Source organism: Patella vulgata, chromosome 5 (assembly GCF_932274485.2).
Source record: "Patella vulgata chromosome 5, xgPatVulg1.2, whole genome shotgun sequence".
In the NCBI taxonomy this organism is placed as follows: domain Eukaryota; kingdom Metazoa; phylum Mollusca; class Gastropoda; family Patellidae; genus Patella; species Patella vulgata.
Window position 1 is genome coordinate 68,541,009 of NC_065883.2, and position 24,458 is coordinate 68,565,466.

At 36.3% G+C, this 24,458-nt stretch overlaps 1 protein-coding gene across 1 annotated transcript in view; it reads left to right on the forward strand.

The window, feature by feature from the left end:
* Positions 1-24,458, forward strand: part of LOC126821749 (unconventional myosin heavy chain 6) — a 198,123-nt gene that overhangs the window by 45,117 nt on the left and 128,548 nt on the right. The window contains exons 3-7 of the mRNA XM_050550236.1: positions 6,614-6,676; positions 8,516-8,659; positions 9,499-9,607; positions 14,403-14,977; positions 17,282-17,431. Coding sequence (XP_050406193.1) covers positions 6,614-6,676; positions 8,516-8,659; positions 9,499-9,607; positions 14,403-14,977; positions 17,282-17,431 — 1,041 coding nt within the window. The remainder of the gene's footprint in view (positions 1-6,613; positions 6,677-8,515; positions 8,660-9,498; positions 9,608-14,402; positions 14,978-17,281; positions 17,432-24,458) is intronic.

A 24,458-nucleotide genomic window follows, 5' to 3' on the forward strand; every position in this document is an offset into this window, starting at 1 on the left:
TGATACTTTCCCCAAAAATGCAAATGGCACCCAGTCTTTAATTTTCATTTTAATTCATTTCCTAAATACATAACCATATATTATACATGGGGGCAGTGGTCCTTTAGATCATAAGGTCTGTCATTGACTCACATGGCATGGTTTCGATCCCAGACTTTTACTGAGTATAGTTCCTGGTTTCATAAATGATAATAAACCCTCTATGACCTTGTAATGGAGAGCATTTTTCAATATTATGGGGAGGGAGAAAAACCTCCCCTCGGTCGACATTCAGACGCTCAAAAACGATCACTCGCCTTAAAAAACAATGACTGGTACATGTACAAGTCACATTCTACATGCCCATGTACATTGCAATTCAGCAGAATCTACAATCAGTCCATCTAATAATGCTGAGAAACTGGTGTTTTTATTCTACCATCAGTTGTTCTTGCAACAAAACTACAGCTAAATGATAAAATGATAGAATATTATCACAATAAACAGAATGTATTTATTTATCATCAACCAGTCTGCCAGATGGCATGTGTCTGTGTGCATACCTACATGTGTGTGCAGCAAGATCCGTCTATTTTTATATCAGATCCATGTGTAGATAAATAAACAACCTTTATACGTTGGTAATAATTTAAATATCACATTAATGTCAAAATAAACAATCTATATGTTATGGTTATTAACCAGATTTTTTGAGCATAATATTTTTTTTAGGTTTAGAATACACCATGTGGTCTTTTTTCTTGTATGGTTGTAAAATATCATCATGTGCAAAAGGTGGGCAATGTCCATCCGTTCATCCAGGTTTGGTTCCGAGCACATCTCATAAACTATTAAAAATATCTGTATGAAACTTATATGTATTATAGCAGTTGTGCCTTTTGGTGGGTGGATGGCCGAATGGTTAGCGCATGCGTGTTGTATCATAAGGTCTGTCATTGAGTCAACTGGTGTGGTTTCGATTCCCTGGTTGTATGTGACAAGGAGACGTGACAAGGAGTAGGGTTGCCTGTCTTACCTCATGGGTTTTCTGCGGATCCTCTGGTTTCCTCCCACTGCTAAAGACCCCTACACGCAAGCGGATTATTGAAATTAAATTGAACCATGTGTTAATCTCTCTCACTCTCTCTCTCTCCCTCCCTCTCTCTCTCACAGACTTCTGGCATGTTTACCCTTTGTTAGTGGTGCAGAAACGAGAGCCTGACAAGGAAAGCTATGTAGTTGTTCAGATGGGATAAAAAATTGAGGTCCTGTGTACACATTGTCGAGCACGTAAAAGATCCCTTTGGAGTTAGAATTCGATATAAGGGGCAAAATTTCACTCATAGCACACTGTATGGCATATGCCCATCTTCATTAACCCATTTCATTTCAAGAGGTTAGGTAGACGACCTCCTTGGAATGGAAACCAGGTCACTCTATTCAATGACAGGTCTTGCGATCTAAATCTGCACGTGTTAGACGGTTCAGCGACCAACACCCAATCCTCCTTATTTCATTAGTGCTAGTAGGTGGTTATTAGCTGTGGGCACTCCTCATAAAGGTAATCTAGCTTAAACTTTACTGAAAGGGATGGCGTAAAATCGCAGGGTTATCTGCCTTCTTGCATACGTTATTCATTACCTTTGGGCATAAATGACAGCCGTCTGTACCATATGCGCATGTGTAATTAATTATAACATGTGATATGATTTTAAGCTAAGATGTCCTTCACCGTTTGAACTGTTTGTTCTATGTTTTTAGTGGCTGGCTGGGTAAGGCGCTGGCTGGCTAGCCTGGAGGTCGGGTGTTCGATCCCTGCATTGGCAGAGAAATTTCATCCCGGTTTTCCGACGTGGTTTCCCCTTGTCAGTGATGCAGGATGGAGGGCCTGACAAGGACAGCTGTCTAGTCCTTCGGATGAGACGAAAAGCTGAGGTCCCATGTAAACATTGGAATGCGCGTAAAAGATCCCTTGGCAGTTGGAATTCGATATAAGAGTAGGCGATAGTGCCGCTGCCCGGGCAAAATTTCCCTCATAGCACACTGTATGTCTTCATTAGCCCAGTATAGGAGCAGAACAGTAGGACGTTAAACCCCATTTTATTTCATTTCATTTCTATGTTTTTAATTTTAAGGTTTGGCCAAGTGGTCTTTATAAGTCATGTGATGTAGAGGTCTATCATTTAGTCAAGTGGCATGGTCTTGATTCCCAGCTTGTACGTCATGGGGTTTTCTCCGCGTCCTCCAGTTTCCTCCCATTGCTAAGATGCCTATGCAGAAGTTACATGTAATTATTAAAATAAAATTGAACTATCTGTTAGTCCCGAAATTACTTGTGTTGAGTTGGTGTTAAATCCCAACTCTCTCTCTCTCTCTCTCTGGGGGGTTGGATGGCTAAATGATTAGCGTGCGCGCTGTACCATAAAGTCTGTCATTGAGTCAACTGGTGTGGTTTCGATTCCCCGGTTGTACGTGACAAGGAGTAGGGTCGTCTGTCCAACCTCGTGGGTTTTCTCTGGGTCTTCCAGTTTCCCCCCACTGCTAAAGACTCCTACGCGCCAGCGAATTAAACCATATGTTAGTCCCGAAATGACCCAGTTTGTGTCGAGTGGACGTTAAACCACATTTTTCTCTCTTTCTCTTTATATTTGGAACAATCTGTTAGTCACAAAAGTTACTTGTGTTGAGTTGGTGTTAAATCCCAACTCTCTCTCTCTCTCTCTCTCTCTCTCTCTCTCTCTCTCTCTCTCTTTCTCTTTGAATTTGGAACATTTTCCACGGCACCAAACCACCAAATGTGTAGTGTTTTAATGTCTTGACTCTATCACAAATTCCTTTTTCCTGAGAATCCATCAATTTGCTGTTTCGATTACCAGTCACTTTTTGTCTGGCTTTTGTCGTTGTAAATATCAGACGAACATTATTAATCTTTGAATACATGTAGAATAGCTCCAGGCTTTCTTGGTGACGTTTAATTAAGTTGTTGTCTGTAACATCAAAAATTAAACATCAAATTCCAAGATGGCTATAGCGGTACAATGAGAACAATTATCTGCAGAACCGATGAGTTGGCCATAAAGCCATGAATGACAATAGATTAATGGAATAAAATATCCACTTGAGAGACATGATTAATCTAATAAAAGGCAGCAAAAGTCAGGGGATCATTGCAGAAGTGAGCACTTACATGTAGATATACTTTAATACAAATGCAAGACTTGTGAAATGTTGGAACCTGTCAAAAATTATGATAAACCAATTAATTATACAGTAAGTGTATTATTCGACCGAAACAAACCTATGAATTTACTGTATGTGTAGTTTATGGTCGAGTGCGAGACATTAAGTAATATATTGATATTGTACGAGTGCAATATATGTATATTACGCAATGTCTTGCACGAGACCATTAAACAACTTAAAATACAGACACTATCCAGCACGTGCATTTCAATGTAATACGTCATGACGGTCCAATATTGCAACTAGTATAATAATTTACGCTTGGTACGTACATTATTTCAAATAATGGTACTCCAATATCAAAGGATGACGTCACATCTGTATTTTAAATATTTATAATGTGTACATGTATGTACATAATATAATACTTTCTTGAATGGGGTTTAACATCCTACTGTTCTGCTCCATCTGGGCTAATGAAGATGGGCATATGCATGCAGTGTGCTATGAGGGAAATTTTGCCCGAACATCGGCACTATGGGCTACTCTTATATTGAATTCTAACTGTTTTCCGTCCAATCCAAACGACTAACTCAGCTTTCCTTGTCAGGCCCTCCTTCCTGCACCACTGACAAGGGGAAACCACACCAGAAATATAACCTCTTTAGTTGTCTCTCTGAAATCAATATAAAATAAGAATTTAAGGGACCAGCACAAACTTACACAACCATGTCGTATACTATTAGTTTGCTACCAACCAAGACCTGCTTACCACAATGCCAACATGACTTATGTGGCAGTTGAATCCATCCATAATTGCTAGTACATGCACATGAGGGGATTTTATATACAAACAATTTGGTGAAGTTAGTATTGTTTTTGCCGGAAAAAAAAAATGTGGGCAGCATTAGTGATTTCTGTTTCAAATGGACTGTTTTATTGATATTTAGCTTATCGATAAAGTTATAAGGTTATGTCATTTATAGAAATTGTTAAAAAATTAAAAGATAACATAACTAGATTGATTGGTACTACATATATAGTTAAAGGAACAGTTGTTGGAAATATTACAAGAATTTCTATTAAATATTAAAAATACATTAACATTGAAATTAATCGGAAGTACATGTATATGCAAGTGGATTGATATCCGAATAGAACTTCTGATACTGATTCTACATGTATGTTGAATGTAGCCTAACGATTCTGATTTAGATCAGTGAGATAATTTATATTAGGATATTAATCAAACCCTGGTATGCCCATTCTACAAGTCAATCATGGTACAAGGGTTGACTTATCACATGGTGTATCCATGTGATAAGTCAACCCTTGTATGCTCATGCTATAAGTCAATCCTGTGTGATAAGTCGACACTAGTATGCTCATGCAGTAAGTCAGCACTAGTGTTCTCATGTGATAAGTCATCCCTGATAAGCCCGTGTGAGAAGTCAACCCTGGTGTGCCCATGCGATAAGTCAACCCTGGTGTGCCCATGTGATAAGTCAGCACTAGTATGCTCATGCGATAAGTCAGCACTAGTGTTCCCATGTCATAAGTCATCCCTGATAAGCCCATGTGAGAAGTCAACCCTGGTGTGCCCATGTGAGAAGTCAACCTTGGTATGCCCATGTAATAAGTCAACCCTGGTGAAAATGTGGAAGATCTTTTAAGATAGTAAAACTTCTACATATGTATGTACCGAAATGCTCAAACATTCCCCAAAAATTAAGTCAAATACATATAAACTTTAAAAAGACTTTTACACCATACACAATATGTTGAAACGATCCTAACAGAAGTTAAATGGCCATCTGAAGTTATCATTACTGTTTTCACTCTACCATCTATATTTCTCCGTAATCCTATGTCAACATTTGAGACAAAATTCTCTTTAATGTTTAATAATAAAAACATCTCACTTTAACGATGAGATATTTTTATATACCAATATGATGCACGACGTACAGACATCGAACAATGAAACTGCGTCAGATTTTATTGATGTAAATTTAAACCAAAGTTTATAATAACACACGCCAGTGGAAGAGATAAAAAGATATGTATAAAGGTTCGAATACAATCCACTTACCAATTGATCAATATCGCAATTATTTAAATACCATAACTCAATTATTGATTTGAATTTAAAGGGAATATGAATGTAGACATTTTCTGGGCTATTGTCGTCTACAAATCTGATTTGGCATTGTTTGATGGCATTTTATAACTGGAAATAAACAGGACACAAATTCTATGGAATATAATTACTGTTTCTTACCAAGAGACCATTTGACTAGGATTCGCTGATCTTATACAAAGAAATTACAGGACATTATATACATGTACATAAGACGATCCAAAAACCAGAGATAAACTGGGGTATATTGAACTCTGTGTTATTTATTAGATTTGTTATTAGTTTCCTGGCAACATATTTTAATTTCCTGTATTTCCAGACCACTTATTCTGGTATTGTAGATGTCGTTCTTAAAATCGATAACCTACATGTATTTAAAATACAGCTTATTTTAGACAGCTTTGGGAGTGGGGATCAGAAATTGCCACTGGCTATATGCATGTAAGTCAGTGGTGTAGTGTAGGACTGCAAATTGCCAGGTGAATTTGTGGCGTCATGAGGTGCAACTAATAATTCATACAACCTGTGATTTCTGTGGTAGATTCTAGTGTGAAATCTCCCCCTAACATTAATATGATTCCAGACTTCCAGATATAGATGAATTTTCCGAATGGAAATGACCTCTCCAACTGACCTGATCTCCCCTTCTCAACCGGCCCGATCTCACCATCTAGCATGATGCCTCCGCTCTCAACCAGCCTAATCTCACCAACTAGCATGATGCCTCCCCTCTCAAGCAGCCTGATCGCCCCAACTGACCTGATCTCCAGTTCTCAACTGGCCCAATCTCACCAACTAGCATGATGCCTCCCCTCTCAAGCAGACCTGATCTCCCCAACTGACATGATCCCCTCCCCTCTCAAGCAGACCTGATCTCCCCAACTGACATGATCCTCTTCCACTCTCATCCGATCTGATCTCTCCAACTGACATGATCCTCTTCCCCTCTCAACCAACCTGATCTCATCAACCAACCTGATCTTCTCCCCAACCAACTTGATTTCCCCAATCAGCGTGATAGCCTCCCCAACCTGCCAGTCTGATCACCAAGCTCCCTCGACCAGCTTATTATTCTCTCAAACCAGCTTGATTTTCCCAACTATCTGATCTCCCAAACCAACCTGATCTTCAAGACCAGCCTGATCTCCTCCCAACCAACCAAATGATCTCCAAGACCAGCCTGAGGATCTCCTTACCTCTTCCCCAACCAACCTGATTTCCTCAAGTGGCCTGAAAGTACATGTAGATAACCTATGTATAATATAATCATGTCTCATATTTTTTCTATTATTTCCTTAATGAAGATTTTAGACATTTACAGGATCTATATTAGTTGCAGTTAATCCTTATAAAAGTTTAGCTATTTATGAACAGGTGAGTGGATAATATAATATTGAATGAGATATTTAAAAATCCCCGCTTTCTCCAGTACAAAAAAAGATTTTATGTAGAAATGATGGGTGGTTTATTCATCATGACATTTCGTGTCAAAAAACCTATCAGATGTTAGTTTATGAAATTGAATTTCTGGATTGTCCGAACCAAAGCTCTCCTGTGAAAAGGAACATCGCTCAGTTTACCTGTCTCAATTAAAAAGACTTGAACCTCAAAATACAATTTATAGTTAAAAAATAAAAAAAATAAAAAACTGAAATAATTCTAAAAATTGTCATATCTTCTGAAAAATATATCTTACTAATCTACAGTAGTTACATGTATAAGTTTACATGTATACGGCTAACCTTTTCCATTTCATGCCTGGGGGTGGGTGGCCGAATGGTCAGCACATGCGCGTTATGTCATTGAGTCAACTGATATGGTTTTGATTCCCCGATTGTACGTGACAAAGAGTAGGGTTGCCTGTCCAACATCATGGGTTTTCTCCGGGTCCTCCGGTTTCCTCCCACTACTACACACAGGTGAATTATTGAAATAAAATTGAACCATGTGTTAGTCCCAAAATGACCTAGTTTGTGTCGAGTGGACGTTAAACCCCATTTTCCTCTCTCTCTCCTTTCCATGTGTCAATCATTACCCATATCTTCAAAGTTAAGAAAAGTGTTAACAAAGATAGATACATTATTCACCATATTGGGACTTTAATTCTCTTTTGATTGCATGGAACCAAGATAAGAAAGAAAATCAATCAACGTAATATTTTATTTGGCTGTTAGTTAATTCTGCTTTAGTTCCTGGTATACGTAAATCTTTTAAAAATCGTGAACTATAGATCTACTGGTTAAACACAGACGACCAGCTTTCAAGGTTTTATATTGATCATGACGACCAGTAATAACAACAGACAGTCATTTATTTAAAAATATTATTCTGTTGTCAGACCCAGTAATTAGCTTCAAAACATGCCTATCACATTTATTTACTATTTATTACCTTTATACGTTCATTAAAAAATCAATATTTTGTTGATTGATTACAGTAGGCTACTTTTACTTTCTGTATTTTAAATGTCAGGAGGGATTTAAAGGAGCAAGACATCTTTGTTTTAGGTCAAAATTTTTGAATTGCGTAGTGCCATGATGAGAGACAACCTGAATACAAATAAACCAATTACTTCAATATATTGATTTTGGTTATGTGTTAGATGAAATTGACTTTTGAGTTTTCATCCACATTCATCAAATTTAAATGGCATAGAAATAGTCCAGATATTTAATAAAACAATGAAAAAAGTTTTGTCTTATTTTTTGTACATCAAGTATTATTGATATTCCTGTATATGGGGGGGGGGGGGCACAGTGGTTTGAATAGTAATTAGTATGGTAGTAGCTCACTAACCTGGAAATCGGGAGTTTGATCGGGGATTGGCTGAGAAAAGTCATCATAATTTTCCAGCCTTGTTTCTGCTTTGTCAGTGCTGCAGGAAGTAGGATCTGACGTTGCGTTGTTTCGATGAGACGAAAAACTGGGATTCTGTGAGTATACCATTGTTGGCAACCTGATAGATATCCCCTGGCAGTTGCAAAATGAAAGACGAATGTAGGCTGTAGCACCACTGTTCAGTTAAATTGTCCCTCATAGCACACTGCATGGCAAATGCCCATCTTCATTAGCATTAGAACATTTGAAATTTGAAAAGGACTTATGAATTGATGTATGATAATGAAGAAGTATGAAGGGTTAGTTTTTAACTGAAATGTTTTTAATTTTAATATTTCTTGTACATGTATGCAGTGTATTTATTTTTTGTTGTAGAAACAAGTAAAAGAATATAGTGGGCAGAAGATTAGTCAAGTAGATCCGCACGTGTTCGCGATCACCGAGGCAGCATTTCAAAGTTTATGTAATTCTGAAGATAATCAGTCGTGTATTATAGCTGGTGAAAGTGGAGCTGGAAAGGTTGGTTCCGATATTTTGATCTCTTTTGGTACATCAGATTATATACCTATATTTAGAGAGAAAGGTGGGGAGCCACGGCGGCTCAGTGTGTAAGATGTTGCTCACTAACCTGGGAGTCCCGTGTTCGATCCCTGCGTTGGCTGAGAAATTTCATTGTGATTTTCCGACATGGTTCCTTCTTGTCAGTGATACAGCAGTGAGGACCTGGCAAGGGACAACATATAGTTGTTTGGATGGGAAGAAAAACTGAGGTCCCATGTACACATTGGTATGCACGTAAAAGATCTCTTGACAGTTGGAATTCGATATAAGAGTAGGCCTTAGCGCCACTGTCCATGCAAAATTTCCCTCATAGAACAGTCCGATCAGAACAGTAGGATGTTAAATTCAATTTCATTTCATTTTGATCCTGGTGATAACCGAGAAAGTTCCTTAAGTTTCTCTAGCCTGTTTTCCCTCTTATTATCAGTGGTGAAAGAAACAGTGTCTAGTTAAAAAAACGCGGTCCACATTTGTATGTAACAGAACCCTTGACAGTTCGTACATGTATGTAACGAAGACCAGACAGAATTGTCACTGTCCAGACAAAATTCCCTTTATAGCATACTGTATGGCTTCATTATGACTTTAAACTATATTTCGTTTCATTTGTAAAGTCTATATGAAGCTACTCTGTGTAAGAAAATAACACAGAAGTTGACAATTTAAATTTTAAAATATATTAATGTAGAAATTAAAGTAATGGTATTTGTTTTCCCTAAATATCCATCCACTTTTCTAATAATTTGAACCAATCTCCGAACATCATAATTGTTTTTTTTTTCCCGTTTGTATTTCAGACAGAAACAACCAAGTTTATATTACAATATTTATGTTCAGTAACGAATCACACTTCGTTCTGGACGGAACAACAAATTCTAGAGGCTAACACAGTATTAGAAGCGTTTGGTAAGTACATTATCTATATCAAGTTTAAATCTGCTGGTTAGTCGAATACCAGTTCCAATATCACCTGGTTAGTCAAATCATTGATTTACATAGTTCTATACCGTGCTAGGGATTTAATATTTAGCTTAGCAGCGATGGTTTCTACAGTTGAAATCTGGTAGAAATCGTTCTTATAGGTTCATTTGTTTGACAGACTTAAGGCAAGTCTCCCTTGCTGAGAAAAATTAAGTCATCATGGGAGAAGCTTCATACTGCTCACTCGGAATGGTGACTTGCACAGCTTATTCATCGACCAACGAAAGCTTCAAGCAGGATTGAGGGGTTGGGTGGCCGAATGGTTAACGCATGCGTGTTGGATCAGAAGTTCTGTCATCGAGTCAAGTGGCGTAGTTTTGATTCCCTGCTCATACCTAACAAGGAGTAGGGTCGCCTGTCCAACCTTGTGGGTTTTCTCCAGGTCCTCCGGTTTCATCCCACTGCTAAAGACCCTATGCTCAAGCGAATTATTGAAATAAAATTGAACCATATGTTAGTCCCTAAATGACCTACATGTAGTTTGTGTGCAGTAGACATTAATCCCCATTTCTCTCACACTCTCTCTCTCTCAAACCAGGATTCAAGTGTCCGGGCAAAACTTGCTGTCATTAACTCAGTTGACACAGCAAAGTAGGATGTTTTAAAAAACCCATTTCATTATATCTTCTAAATCGTACTTGTTTGCGATTTGCCCTGCAATTCGTCTATTAATGGAAGGAATTGATTACAAGAGTCATTAATTGTTTTCACTAGTTGTTTTAACTCGTTATCTGACAGTCGTAGCTCTTGATTCATTTCTAGTAAAAACATATCTCTACTGTGTGTAAATATCACCGAGTTCCGTCTTCCATTTACACCTCTCGTTTACTTATCCTACGCGCCAATATTTGCTTTGACGGCACGAGAGATATAATTGAACTCTTCTATCTTGGAGGTAAAACAGCAGACAATACTAATATTGATCATGTTACAAGCTTTATTTGCGGAGGATGGTTTGTGTTTGTAATTTATTGGATCACTGAGAATAGTCACTATCGTGATAATACGATAAGATAGATATATGCACTATTGAGGTAACATTCTAATCTAACATGATTTTACTTATAATTACTGTAGAGGTAACATTCTAATCTGACATGGTCCCACTACTAGACACATTCTAATCTGACATGGTCCCACTACTAGACACATTCTAATCTGACATTGTCCCACTACTAGACACATTCTAATCTGACATGGTCCCACTACTAGACACATTCTTATCTGACATGGTCCCACTACTTACAGTACTAACTATATATAGAGGTAACATTCTGATTGCACATGGTCCTACTTATACTCACTATAGAGGTAACATTCTAATCTGACATAGTCCCACTTATAATTAATGTACTACTGTAGAGGTAACATTCTAATCTGACATGGTCCCACTTACAATTTTTGTACTACTGTAGAGGTAACATTCTAATCTGACATGGTCCCACTTTTACTCTCTGTATGGTAACATGCTAATCTGATATGGTATGATTCCGAAGTAATATTATGAAATTGATTGATTGGAGAAATGGAACTGGCTTGTCATGCAATTTACCATACTCCTCACAGTGTTTCGTTTGATTAGAGTTAATCCCACTTAACACTGCTGTAATGGAAGCAAATTTCTGTTCCAAATTATGACAACCTATAGCTAACTGTGTAAAAATAACAATACAGCAAATATGGACCAAATATGTTTACAAAACATAACGTCATGCCTCAGGGTTTTATTATGCCCAATTAACCAGTGAAAAACTAATTGCATGACAAATGAGGCTATCAACACGGATTCATTGTAAACAATACTGTTAGGAGACGAACAATAATTTCACCGTTTTTAATACCTTAAATCACTGTCCAAAGTTTTAGGGAAGTCCCCAGGTTAAATGAAGGACTGTCATGTTGCTTTACTTGGAATAGATTTGATTGAACAGGAAGAATAGACACACTCCCTCAATCAGAAGTTAATCCAGTAGTGGCCAGTGAGGGATTTCTCAGGCCATTGCTTCAGGAATATGGCAATTTACTTTAAATTCGAATTTCAAAGATTTTAACCCTAAACACACAATAAATACAGTCAAAATTTATAGCTTAAATGTTTAAAATTTAAAGTACAATATTCTCTGGAAAAAAGAAAATTATATCTTGCTGATTTGATGTAGACAAAATATACCTGACTGGCCAAATTTTGAAATAAAAGTGCTGCTGTGTGCAGGTGGAACAGTGATTACATTGATTGATGTGAATGTTGATTATGTTGAAGGCATGTGTTTATAAGATATGCTAAAAGATAGATTGTTGGTACAAACTCTTCTACGGCTTGTTAGATCTCTCCACTTAAACGACCAGTTAAACGGCTTACATGATATTAAGTGGTTAAATTAGGGTTGAAATTCCTCTCATACTTTGCGTCTGCTACCCAGGTTATTTTGATAATCAATATGGCTATTTGATCATATAATACTCAACACTACTGACATTTAATAAACAAGATGGCTTCACTTCTTATATAATGTTCGGTAATAAGAGTTCATGCTGGGCCTGGTGCAATCATGGGTTAAAAGCTTTTTTCGGCACCAATAGAATAGATAAAAAGTTTTTACCTAGTCGGTTTTTTTTTATTTGTACTGTTTTAAATGATAGTTTGTGTGGGATATTAAATATGAATAAAATTGTGAAACTGTTTGAACTCTTATATTTTATACCATCAAATCTTGTTAAAGTTAGGATGTTGTACAATTATCTAACATTGCGCCAAATCTATGTCTTGATAGAGCAATAGCTACGTGGTATCCCCTTGTCAGTTTTGCAGGATGGGACGAAAAATCAAGGTCCCATGTATTCATTGCCGTGCATGTAAAAGATCCCTTGGCAGCTGGAATTCGATATAAGAGTAGGCCATAGTGCCACTGTCCAGGCAAAATTCCCCTCATAGCACACTGTATGGCATATACCCGTCTTCACTAGCCCAGTTGGAGCAGAACAGTAGGACGTTAAACCCCATTCTCATTTCATTTCATTTCCAATACCTATGTTAGTCTTTTGGAAGTTTTTTTTTAAATTTCAAAAATGTTAAAAATTTGTAACTGTAAGCTTTAAAGGAGAACAACAAAGCATGTTTTGTTGTTAAATTATTTTCTTCTTACCTGGTGAAAAAGGAGGTAGGTGTTTTCGGAAAAATGAAAAGTTAGATCAGTTGTGGCCTTACGCATACATATGTATATTTCAATTTGTTTTACATGTGGACTGACTCAGACCTCTTTAAATTTAGAAGAAAAATAATTTTAATTTTAGCATATATTCTAACTTCTATTTATATTGTTTGTAAGCTGGCATCAGATCTCTTTACATTTAGAAAAAATAAATTTCAAATTTTGTTATTAATTTCAAGTATGTTGAGGAAGTTCCGTACTAGTATGCATATTGTCGGCTGTTATTATTGTTAGTGTCTAACCTTATACCAACCAACCTGTATCGATGGCCTTTTGATCAAACTATTACCCAAGGTCAGCAAACCGTCTGACTTGTAGAGTCTATTTCTATCACAGCGTTTAGACTAATGGTAGAATTGACAGATAGTTTGGTAGATTTATTGACTGGGTATTGATATTTGATGAATAAATTTCCCATCAGACGACGCTATCTCCATGAACTATCAATTGTGAAATATAAATTAATCATTTGTCTTCCCTATGCAATGTATGTAAACTTTAAATTGAATTGAAATGAATTCAAATTGTCTTAACATTCTACTTTTTTTTTGCACCATTCTGACTAATAAGGATGGGTATGAAATGAACACAATTTTGTTTAACTTCCTACTATTCTCGCATATAATGTGCTATGAGGGAAATTTTGCCCAGGCAGTGGCACTAAGGGATCTATTATGTGCACGCCAGTGTATACAAGGGACCTCGGTTTTTCGCCCCATCTGAATGACTATACAGCTGTCCTTGTCAGGCCCTCCTTCCTTGCACCACTGATATGCTATGAGAACATTTTTCCTACTGGTTATAAGTAAACCACTGCCTGGCTCATTAATTTGATATTAGAATATATTTTTTCCATTAATATGTAATGTTATCAATCAACAGCACCAGTGTTTTTAAATGCACTAAATAAATTAGAATGGAATATCAAGCGCTCAATAAATTAGAAATAGAAAGTCATATGCAGGACTTTTTAAATGAAATGAAATGAAATGGGGTTTAATGTCCTACTGTTCTCCTCCTATGCTGGGCTAATGAAGACGGGCATACGCCATACAGTGTACTATGAGGGAAATTTTGCCCGGGCAGCGGCAATATCGCTTACTCTTACATCGAATTCCAACCGCCAAGGGATCTTTTACGTGCATTCCGATGTATACACAGGACCTCGGTTTTTCGTTTCATCCGAAGGACTAGACAGCTGTCCTTGTCAGGCACTCCGTCCTGCATCACTGACAAGGGGGAACCACGCCGGAAAATCTAGATGAACTTTCTCGGCCAATGCAGACTTTTTAAAAACACTCAATAAATTAGAAATAGAAAGTCAAGCACAGAGCTTTTTAAATGTCCTCAATAAATTAGAAATAGAAAGTCAAGTGCAGGGCTTTTTAAATGCGCTCAATAAATTGACCTAGTTTATGTCAAGTGAATGGCAAACCCCATTTCTCTCTCTATATATAAACTACTTTTAGACATTTATTCATCTCAAATATTTATTCTTCTCTATTTTTCAGGAAATGCAAAAACAGTTAGAAATGACAATTCTAGTCGATTCGGTAAATTCATGCAAGTGTGTTTCGATGATAGTTGTCAAATTAAAGGCTGTATTGTTCAAGATTATCTTTTGGAACAATCGAGAATCACCTTCCAGTCTCCCAATGAGAGAAATTATCATATATTTTATCAGTTGGTTGCCGGAGCCAAGCAGTGTCCGGATCTCGCAAAGCAATTTTATATCGGGGCGCCGGAATCTTATGCTTACCTGAATCAAAGTGGATGTTATACATTAGATGGTGTGGACGATTCTGCTATTTTTGATAATTTACGACTAGCGATGAACGTTATCAGTATTCAACCGGAAATGGTGGACGGAATATTTAGTGTCATGTCGGCCATTTTGTTGCTAGGGAATCTGAAATTCGAGGATATCGAAGGTGAAAAAAGTGATTTTACAGAGAATGATAAAGTGATATTGGGAACAGTTTGTGAGTTACTGGGGTTTGAAATGGAAGAAATAATGGAAGCGTTATTATTTCGACAAATTCAAGTTCGTGGAACAATTACCAGCATTCCATTCAAATTTCAGGAGGTAAGTAATTCTAATTAAAAAAAGAAAAAAAATGGATTATTGTATATATATCATTGAATTATTAATTATCATGTACAGATTTGAGCCATGTTAGCTCATTGTGTAAGACGCTGGCTCCCTAACTAGGAGGGTGTGTTGGGTGCGTTGACAAGACGTTAAATTCCTGTCTACCGCAGTCCAGGAAATGCTGCTGTATGGGCAAAATTCACCTTCGTAGCATTGCATGTCAATAATGTAACTGAACAATTAACCATATGTTAGTCTCAAATATTCTACCTCAGTCCAGATAATTTAAAAAGTTGCTTACAAAGCTGTTTATAAGAAACAAAGTAGTTCTTTATGTTACATGGTGATAGATATATAATATAGGTAGTGTTAACATTCACACCTTACAAACTGATCTATACACATGATATACTTAACGTATAGACATGTATATACACAGCTGTCTTTCGTTTCAGACAGACATGAAATAGATCTACCCTTGGTCTGTAGAGGTGTACAAAAACACTAACACTCAAACCGTTCAAAAATAAATCAATGGATAAGGGAAGATTTGAAATTTTTCTAGTAAATTTCTGAATTTGCACTAAAAATAATCAAATTAGATTGATCATTTGAAATGGAATCAAATACCTGTAGCATTTGAATAATGATTTAATATTTGAATAGCATTGGAGTTATGACTTAGAATAATGACTTTAGTTATTTAATAGCATTGGAATGATAACATTACATAGGACATTAAAATCATAAAATCGGCTATACATGTATGGTACATTTACATGTGTATAGGATCCTTGAACCATGGTTGCTAAACGGGTAAGACACTGGTTCACTAGCGTGGAGGTCCTGTGTTCGATCCCTGCATTGGTTAAGAAAGTTTGTTGGGATTTTCCGGTGTGGTTCCCCCTTGTCAGTGATGCAGGACGGAGGACCTGACAAGGACAGCTGTCTAGTCGTTCGGATGTGACGAAAAATGGCGTGTACGTAAAAGATCCTTTGGCAGTTGGAATTCAATATAAAAGTAGGCCATAGTGCTGCTGCCCAGGCAATATTTCGCTCATAGCACACTGTATGGCGCATGCCCATCTTCATTAGCCCAGTATAGAAGAAGAACAGTAGGATGTTAAACCCCATTTCATTTCATTTTTCTATAGGATCCTTCTCTTCAGAGGGGGTTGGATGGCTGAATGGTTAGCGTGCGCACGCTGTATCATAAAGTCTGCCATTGAGTCGACTGACGTGGTTTCGAATCCCCGGTTGTACGTGGCAAGGAGTAGGGTCGCCTGTCCAACCTCGTGGGTTTTCTCCGGGTCCTCCGGTTTCCTCCCACTGCTAAAAACCCCTACGCACAAGTGCATCATTGAAATTAAATTAAACCATATGTTAGTCCTGAATTGACCTAGTTTGTGTCGAGTAGACGTTAAACCCCATTTCTCTCTCTCTCTCCCTTCTCTTCAGTGTAAAGTAGAGATGTTATTGCTTTATTCTTGAAAAATATAAAATATTACATAATATATTTTTAGAAATAAAGAGCTACATAGACCTAAATGTTCTAAATACTTCTGTTACAAATAAAAACATTTATTTTTACAATATAAAATATTGGATGTCTAAAATGAAATCCATATGAAACTATTATCGGGTTTCCGTGAAATATGTAAAAACAACAATATCTCTCTGTGAAGAACGAAACCTAAAAATCTAAAATATCTGACCAATAACCTTTATAAACTCTCTCCATTTGCTTTTTTCATGAAAGATATTAACCTTTATGTTGAATTTTACTTCACATTGTTAGTTATAATAATCAATTCATCATGCCGTCTTATCCCTTGAAATCAAACACGTCTTATCCCTTGAAATCAAACACGGCTGAGAAGTGGAGAATACATTGTTAAAATACATAACTATTACTCTGCTACATGTAATTCCCTTCTTGAACGTGACAAAGAGTAGGGTTGCCTGTTCAACCTCTTGGGTTTTTCTTCAGTTTCCTCCCATTGCTAAAGACCCTGATGTGCAAGCAAATTGTTTATTTTAAAATTGTACCATATGTTAGCCCCCCAAAATGACCTAGTTAAAACCATCTCTCTCTCTCTCTCTCTCTCTCTCTCTCTCTCTCTCTCCTGCTAACAGAATCCGCTGTTCATCACAATAAACGTAAATACAATGTATATTGTACATCACAATAAAATAATTTAACATAAACAGTTTAGTAGTTTCTGACTTGAATCTGAACAGTAAATCTCAATTAAATCGAATTATCTGTACTCATACAAAGATATTTTTCTCTTTCAGTCAATAGAAAATCGTCATGCGATGGCGAAAGCCTTATATTCCCGTACCTTCGCATGGTTGGTTGATGCCATCAATAAATGTACAAATCCCGGTCAGAATCAATTACGGTTTATAGGAATCCTAGATATATTTGGATTTGAAAATTTTAAGGTAAGTTTACCTTTAATTATATATTATTACTGAATTTGCAGGTGAGTTGCAGCTATAGGTAATGCTGATACTAATCCCTGATATAACATGTATATATGTTTTGTAGCTTAGGAGGGACTTATGGAAGCTTAGTTGTTACAAACTAAATAAGTTGCCTCATTAAATAAAGTTTTTATTATTATTATTATATCAGGTAAAATGACCGTTATTTTGGTGTTGTCTGTGACATCTATCACTGATGATGATCTTGATATAGACACACAAAAAGTTCTTACTTGTATTGAAAGGATTTTAAGATGTGGCATCCATACCTAAATATAATGATTTTAGCTCATCATGACACACTGTCCGGAAGTAATGAACTAGCACCTGATATTTTTAACTTTGGTTTTTTTTTGACACTATTTATTCAATAAATATTTACATATTATAAAAGTACACTATAATTGTGGTATCTGAAAACAAGCCTGAGCTTATACTTACAGGCTTCGAAATTAGTGGACGCAAAGACGCAAAAAGCGTGCTAAAATATGAAAATAGTGTGTTAGATTTGAACTAAAACGCAAAGTTTTGAGTCTACGGAAATTCAGTTTTAAGCAAATTTTAATACTAGAATTTTTCTATAGCTTAATTCTGTGAAAAGGTTGAAAATGTTTACGATAAAATTTTACGTAAGATGCCATTTTGCGTATAGACTCACTTTCCTTTAACAAACTCCATGAGTCTCAACGAAGAGACCAGATATAATCGGCCACGCGTAACTTAACCAATGAAATAACAATATGTCACCTTCCTGACAAATTATATATGCAAAACTGAAACCATGTGATATTATTGACCAATCATGTTATCTCTAACTGTGTTGATCCTAAGAAGGCGAACCGACCATTTCACACACTTTATGCAGCCGTAACTAAAATTCTACTGACATAGCCATTTGGTCTAAACGATGATTACCACATTTTGTAAACGCAAAAACCAATAAAATACACATTTGTGAATAAGTGGTGATTAAATGGACAAAGGTCCAAACAATCAAATTCTGTTCCAATACTTCCATTTGGCACCAAGCAGAAAAATGTTGTATTAATTTTAGATTTACAACTAGAATTACTGAAAGTTTTTGCTTGTTACACTTTGTGTGTTTCCTTCTAATTTTAAAAAATAACAAGCAAAAAATTGCTTCTGGTATTGGAAATAAGATTCGAACCCTGACTTATATAAATTCATTTTGAACTTTGTGTCAAGCATATATGGAAAATATAAATAAAACATTACAATATGACAGACATGAGAGATTACAGATGTATGTGCATGAATTCATACCTGACATTGTCTGTGACACTGACAGGAAGCATGTTGGCATCACATTATACTCATTTGCAAGCCTGGAAATAAGGCACCTGTCACAGACAATGTCAGACACAGATTTCAGGCTTTGTCGGGCGCAACACCTCTGGTGCCTGTCATTTTGTCCGGCACTGATTTGAATTATTAATACATGTCCGGCACGGGCAGTGAGTTGAAAATGTCCGGTACTATTTCATTAGTGCCTGACATTTTGTCAGGTACTTCTAAAATCGTTATTTCCAGGCCTACTCATTGGACATCATTACATGTTTTCTATTGAAGTATAGTCAGTTCTGTGTTTACTGCAAGAGTTAAAAAAAATCTTGATAATCATTTTGAATTTTTTGTGGAGTTGGGGTGTGTTAAGAGTTGAGGGTGCTGGGCGGAATAGTGCGCTGTAGCTCATAAGGTCTACCATTGAGTCAAATGTGGTTTTGATTCTATACATTACATCATGGGTTTTCTCTGGGTCCTCTGATTTCCTCCCACTGCTAAATTTCGATATAGACTTAAGACACAAATGTTCACGATGTATTATTCACAGGAGCTATTAACTTACAGTGCTTAGAGCATACTCATGGATGGATTAAGCACTATGTAAATGTACATTATTATTATTATTACATGTATGTGCATGTAAATGATTCAATTAAAATTGTACCTTGTGTTAGTCTCGAAATGACCAAGTTTGTGTTAGTCGATGTTAAATCCCATTTCTCTCCCTTTATCTTATTGTTTGTTCAATAACCGTAAAAAGAGATGAAAGAAATTTTTCAGGGACATTACATCCCAAAATATACCAAAGGAATATTTCGAATCGTTAGTTTATCACATGTGGATGGTCTGTTGTACTGTAATAATGTAATAACGCATTTCTCGAGCGCCTGAAATCTGAAATTGACATGCTACTTAGTGGCGGCATTATCAGACAGGGTTTATATTCTCTTACATTATCCACCAGATATACAAGTAATGGTGCAAACTGGTCGGCAATCTGTCTAGCTCAATGATTCCTAATGTTTGTTGTAACAATCGGTATCATGCTGTTGATGGAACCAGGGTGGATCTGGAACCGAATGTGTTTTGTCATAGTATTGTTTTAAAAGTTAAAGAGGCATTAGGGTCTTACTTCAATATTTTAAAGGGGGGGGTTGGATGGCAGAATGGTTAGCACGCGCGCGCTGTATCATACAGTCTGTCATTGAGTCAACCTTCAGGGTTTCGATTCCCCCGGTTGTACGTGACAAGGAGTAGGGTCGCCTGTACAACCTCGTGGGTTTTCTTCGGGTCCTCCGGTTTCCTCCCACTGCGCAAGCGAATTATTGAAATAAAAAGATTAAACCATATGTTAGTCCCGAAATGACCTAGTTTGTGTCGAGTGATATCACTTGAGAAAATTAATTATGAATGAAGGTTTTATATTTGACAATAATCAGCTTCGCTCTACTCAGGCAATGCCTGTTACATATTAATTTAGATAAGATTTCAGGCCTAAAGAAAGACCTGCGATAGGCAGATTTAGCTCTTGCATAAATGCATGTTTATTATTCAGTTGATATTTGATGCATTGTTCTTAGCATTATCCAAATTTTTATACCTGTATATTTTTTGGGGGTGGTTTTACACATGATGAAAACTATGAATTCAACGGTATGTTAAAGATTAATTTTATGGCATGTAAGTTCTCCAATTGTCCAGACTGGTATATGGGACTCAAATCAGAGCCCTGCATAAGCTCTCTCTCTAAAAAAACAATTTTGATTAGCTGTGATTTGACTATGATTACATCTACAGGGGTGGATCCAGAAATATTTGCAGGAGGGGGTTTGCCAGGTTCCTGAGAAAATGATTTCCCCCCCCCCCCCCCTCGGCTTGAAATTTTTTGAGAAATACATGGTCTCTATAGTCATTTTGGCATATATACATAATACACATTGTTTTTTTTAAACAGAGAAATCCAACACCCTTTTTGACTTCAATTTTTATTATGAATTAATATGATGACACTGAGATTCAATTTCATTGATGCAAAGCATTAATTGTGATATCACATATGTCTATATCATTATCTCGCGCTTTGAGTGCCCATCCTGTCGCACCATCTGACCATAAAGGATGAAGCACGATTATGACACTTTTCTCATAAAAAAAAGGTTGTTTTACAAAAAAAATTATGTAGCTGAGCGGGGGGGGGGGGTGTTAGACCCCCCAAACCTCCCCTCTGAATCCGCGCCTGATCTAGGATGGTCAGATAACATGGATGTCTGACATCTGAGACAAATCTGTCAATCCATCACGGAGATTTGTATGTCTTAAAATCCTTTACAAACTGTACAATATGGCTAATCAAGCCTGTAAAATCAAAAATACTTTCTTCAATCATGTGGTATATCAGGCAGGCTTCCTATTTAATAAGAGTTAGTTTTGAGACATTATCAGACTTCCTCTTTAAGAGTTAGTTTAAGAGAATGACTCCACCCTACATGTATATAATTGTGAAGTAGATTGAACAAGTCGATGACCTTATGATAAACAAAGAGTTATAGTGTTTATGTTTTCTTATAAGTAAAAGAAAGTACATTATGCTACATTTGAACTTGAAGGTTTGAAGATACATATTGTAACCAGTCCCCTAATAATACTCAGAGCAGACGAGCATATTTTTAAAATTGCTTGGAAAAATCGCTTGTGTGCCTGTTCTGCTCGTCAAACCATTCGCCCGACCGCCCATATGTAGCATGTTGGATATTTTCGGCCATATATTGTCGAGTGAACCATTGATCATTGAGATCAAAAATCTTAAAATGGCTTCCTCTACTGCCGAAGCGAGGAGTTTGACGAAAGAAGAAGAATTGGTGATTCTTTGGTCAGAAAGGCTGTGCATGTCTGTTGAACAATGCATTAATAACCCCCCAAAATCTCCTTTAACCATAAGATGGCTTCTATCCTTGCTGGTTTGTGTCATTGTTATAATGAGTACAGATCTGTAAAGATATGGTCCAAGATTATACCAACTCTCCCACGCAAACTGACATAATATATTTTGTCTATATTTAGTCCAAATTATAATCCAGTGGATAACAGATATTTCCCCTTCATGTATAAAAGGTCTACTAGACCATATGGTAAAAGAAATCAGATCTCCTGCCACATATAGTTGGTTATATAACTATATTATGTTTAATAATAGACACAACTTGAAAGAGATAAAGTTGCCAATTAGTCTATGAATAATTTGTCAATAATCAGTTGATTTTATCAAACTAATTGTTGAATATACATATACATATTAAAGATACATTATGGGAGATTCGATAAAGAGTTGAAAGTTCTCACTATAATAGTTAAAAAATAGACATCATAATGCTGAAAACTTCAGTCAAATTACTCCACTCAGAACCAAGATATTAGCGATTGAATTTTAGGCCTAGCCTCGATGATCATTACTAAATGTATTCAAATTTAGTAAATATCGCAGGCTAGTGATTGAATTTTAGGCCTAGCCTCAATCATCATTACTAATTGTATTCAAATTCAGTAAATATCGCAGGCTAGCGATGACATAAAGAGTTGATTACGGTCTGAATAAGTTAATGTCTAATTAATAATTTAGATAACATTTCAGGCCTAAAGAAAGACATGCAGTAGGCATATTTAGCTCTTGCATAACGTATGTTTAATATAGAACTTTTAATAGTTTAATCTCCAATACATGTAATTTAGAAATTTTAACAGTTTAATCTCCAATACATGTAATTTAGAAATTTTAACAGTTTAAAGATACATTGTCCTGAAAGTATTTATCTGATGGTTATTTCCAGAAAGGTACCGTATGGCAAATTTGGTATATATGGAAAGTATAAACACCCAATCTTAAAAGAAACATACTGGATTACCTGAAAAACACCCATGGGGCAAGCACTGGGCAAAAATGTCAGGGTATTACTAACTGGCAACCCAACTGTTGTCTGTCGGCTTATAGTGTGCTAGCTTGACTGAGGGAGTGGTTTTTTGATCAAATTGGGAACATTGAGGGGTGTCAATGTACAAAAGACTTGGCAATTAATTAAGTTGACAAAATAATTAAGAAATTACTGGGCCTCAATATATATGATAAATGGACAGTAAGTAATAAAAAATACATTCTGAAAAATGGACCCCCCCACAGGCCCGGCAGAGTGGGGGGGGATTTTAAGCAGCTTTTTGATAGATTCATTAATTTGAATATGTTTTTAGTCCAAATATATCATCAATGTATATCTTTAAGCATTTAAAAATTCTTGAATAATGTCCATCATTTATTTCTCTAATATCTTCATTAACAAATTCTTTGATTGGTTGTCAGAAATTTTAATTGTGAAGTGTGACAAGTTGTAAAATTTAGAAAGTTTATAGATATTTCAAATCTGCCATGTTTTAACTGGACATGATTGGGTTTTATGAATCATTATTGATACTTTAACCCTGTAATTTATCACCTTTTTGACCCATGTCTTGAAACTTTATTTTCGCATGGTGTTAATTGTAAATTTATAGCAAGATATTTTTTTTACGATTTAGTTATTGTCTAATGATAAATCTGAAAGGATATTATAGAATATTATTATTGAAACACAATAAGTTCTGTATTTTTATCAGACAGAAGAATTATGTCCACACCCAAGATCTTAAAATAACAGTTCAATAACGAGTTAGCTTGATGAAATATATATTTCTAGGATATTGTCACATGATTTGTTACATGTAGGCTTTGGTGTACAGAGATATTTGATTTGAAAGCTAGGGTTGGGTTATGTATCTTGTCCGAATATCACCAGGCACTGATTTAGCTGATTTAGGCGATTATACCTAAAGCTGACCTTCACAGTTTTTATGAATGAGATGAATATTGATGATATCAGTGAGATTCTTGGTACAGTTTGAATTTGTTTGCTCAATTTTTTGTGACCGCGTTGTTTGAAATTTTGTTCCCGAATAATGGTGTGTAGGGAGGTGCGGACTGGGGGTGATGTCTTTTAAACTAATAACTTTTTAAAGAAAATAATAAATCAAGGCTGAGACGGGTTTTTGAATTTTTTATTCTCATAATGGTGCTATTGAAATTTGGAGAAGATTAATGATGTTTAAAACACATTTAGTCCCTAATACTAAGTGAAATGGGGGGGTTGGATGGCCGAATGGTTAGCACGTGCACGCTGTACCATATGGCCTGTCATTGAGTCAACTGGCGTGGTTTCGATTCCCCGGTTGTACGTGACAAGGAGTGACAAGGAGTATGGTCGTCTGTCGAACCTCGTGGGTTTTCCCTGGGTTCTCTGGTTTCCTCCCACTGCTACAGACCCATACGCGCAAGCGAATTATTGAAATAAAATTTAACTATGTGTTAGTCCCGAAATGACCTAGTTTGTGTTGAGTGGAGGTTAAACTCCATTTATCTCTCTCTCTCTCTCTCACTCTCTCTCTCTCACTCTCTCTCTCTCACTAAGAGAAATATTACAAGAATCCATCATAGAATCTGATTCAAGAGACTTCTGTTATTGTTAAAAGACATGGATGGTGGTCGTTTAGTTATGTAGTCCTCAGTATTATGAATCATGTCTAGTCCTAAATTACACCATCACAGAGGTTGACATGGATACTGAATAATTGTGTTTTAATTACATCATTCTGTCTGGAA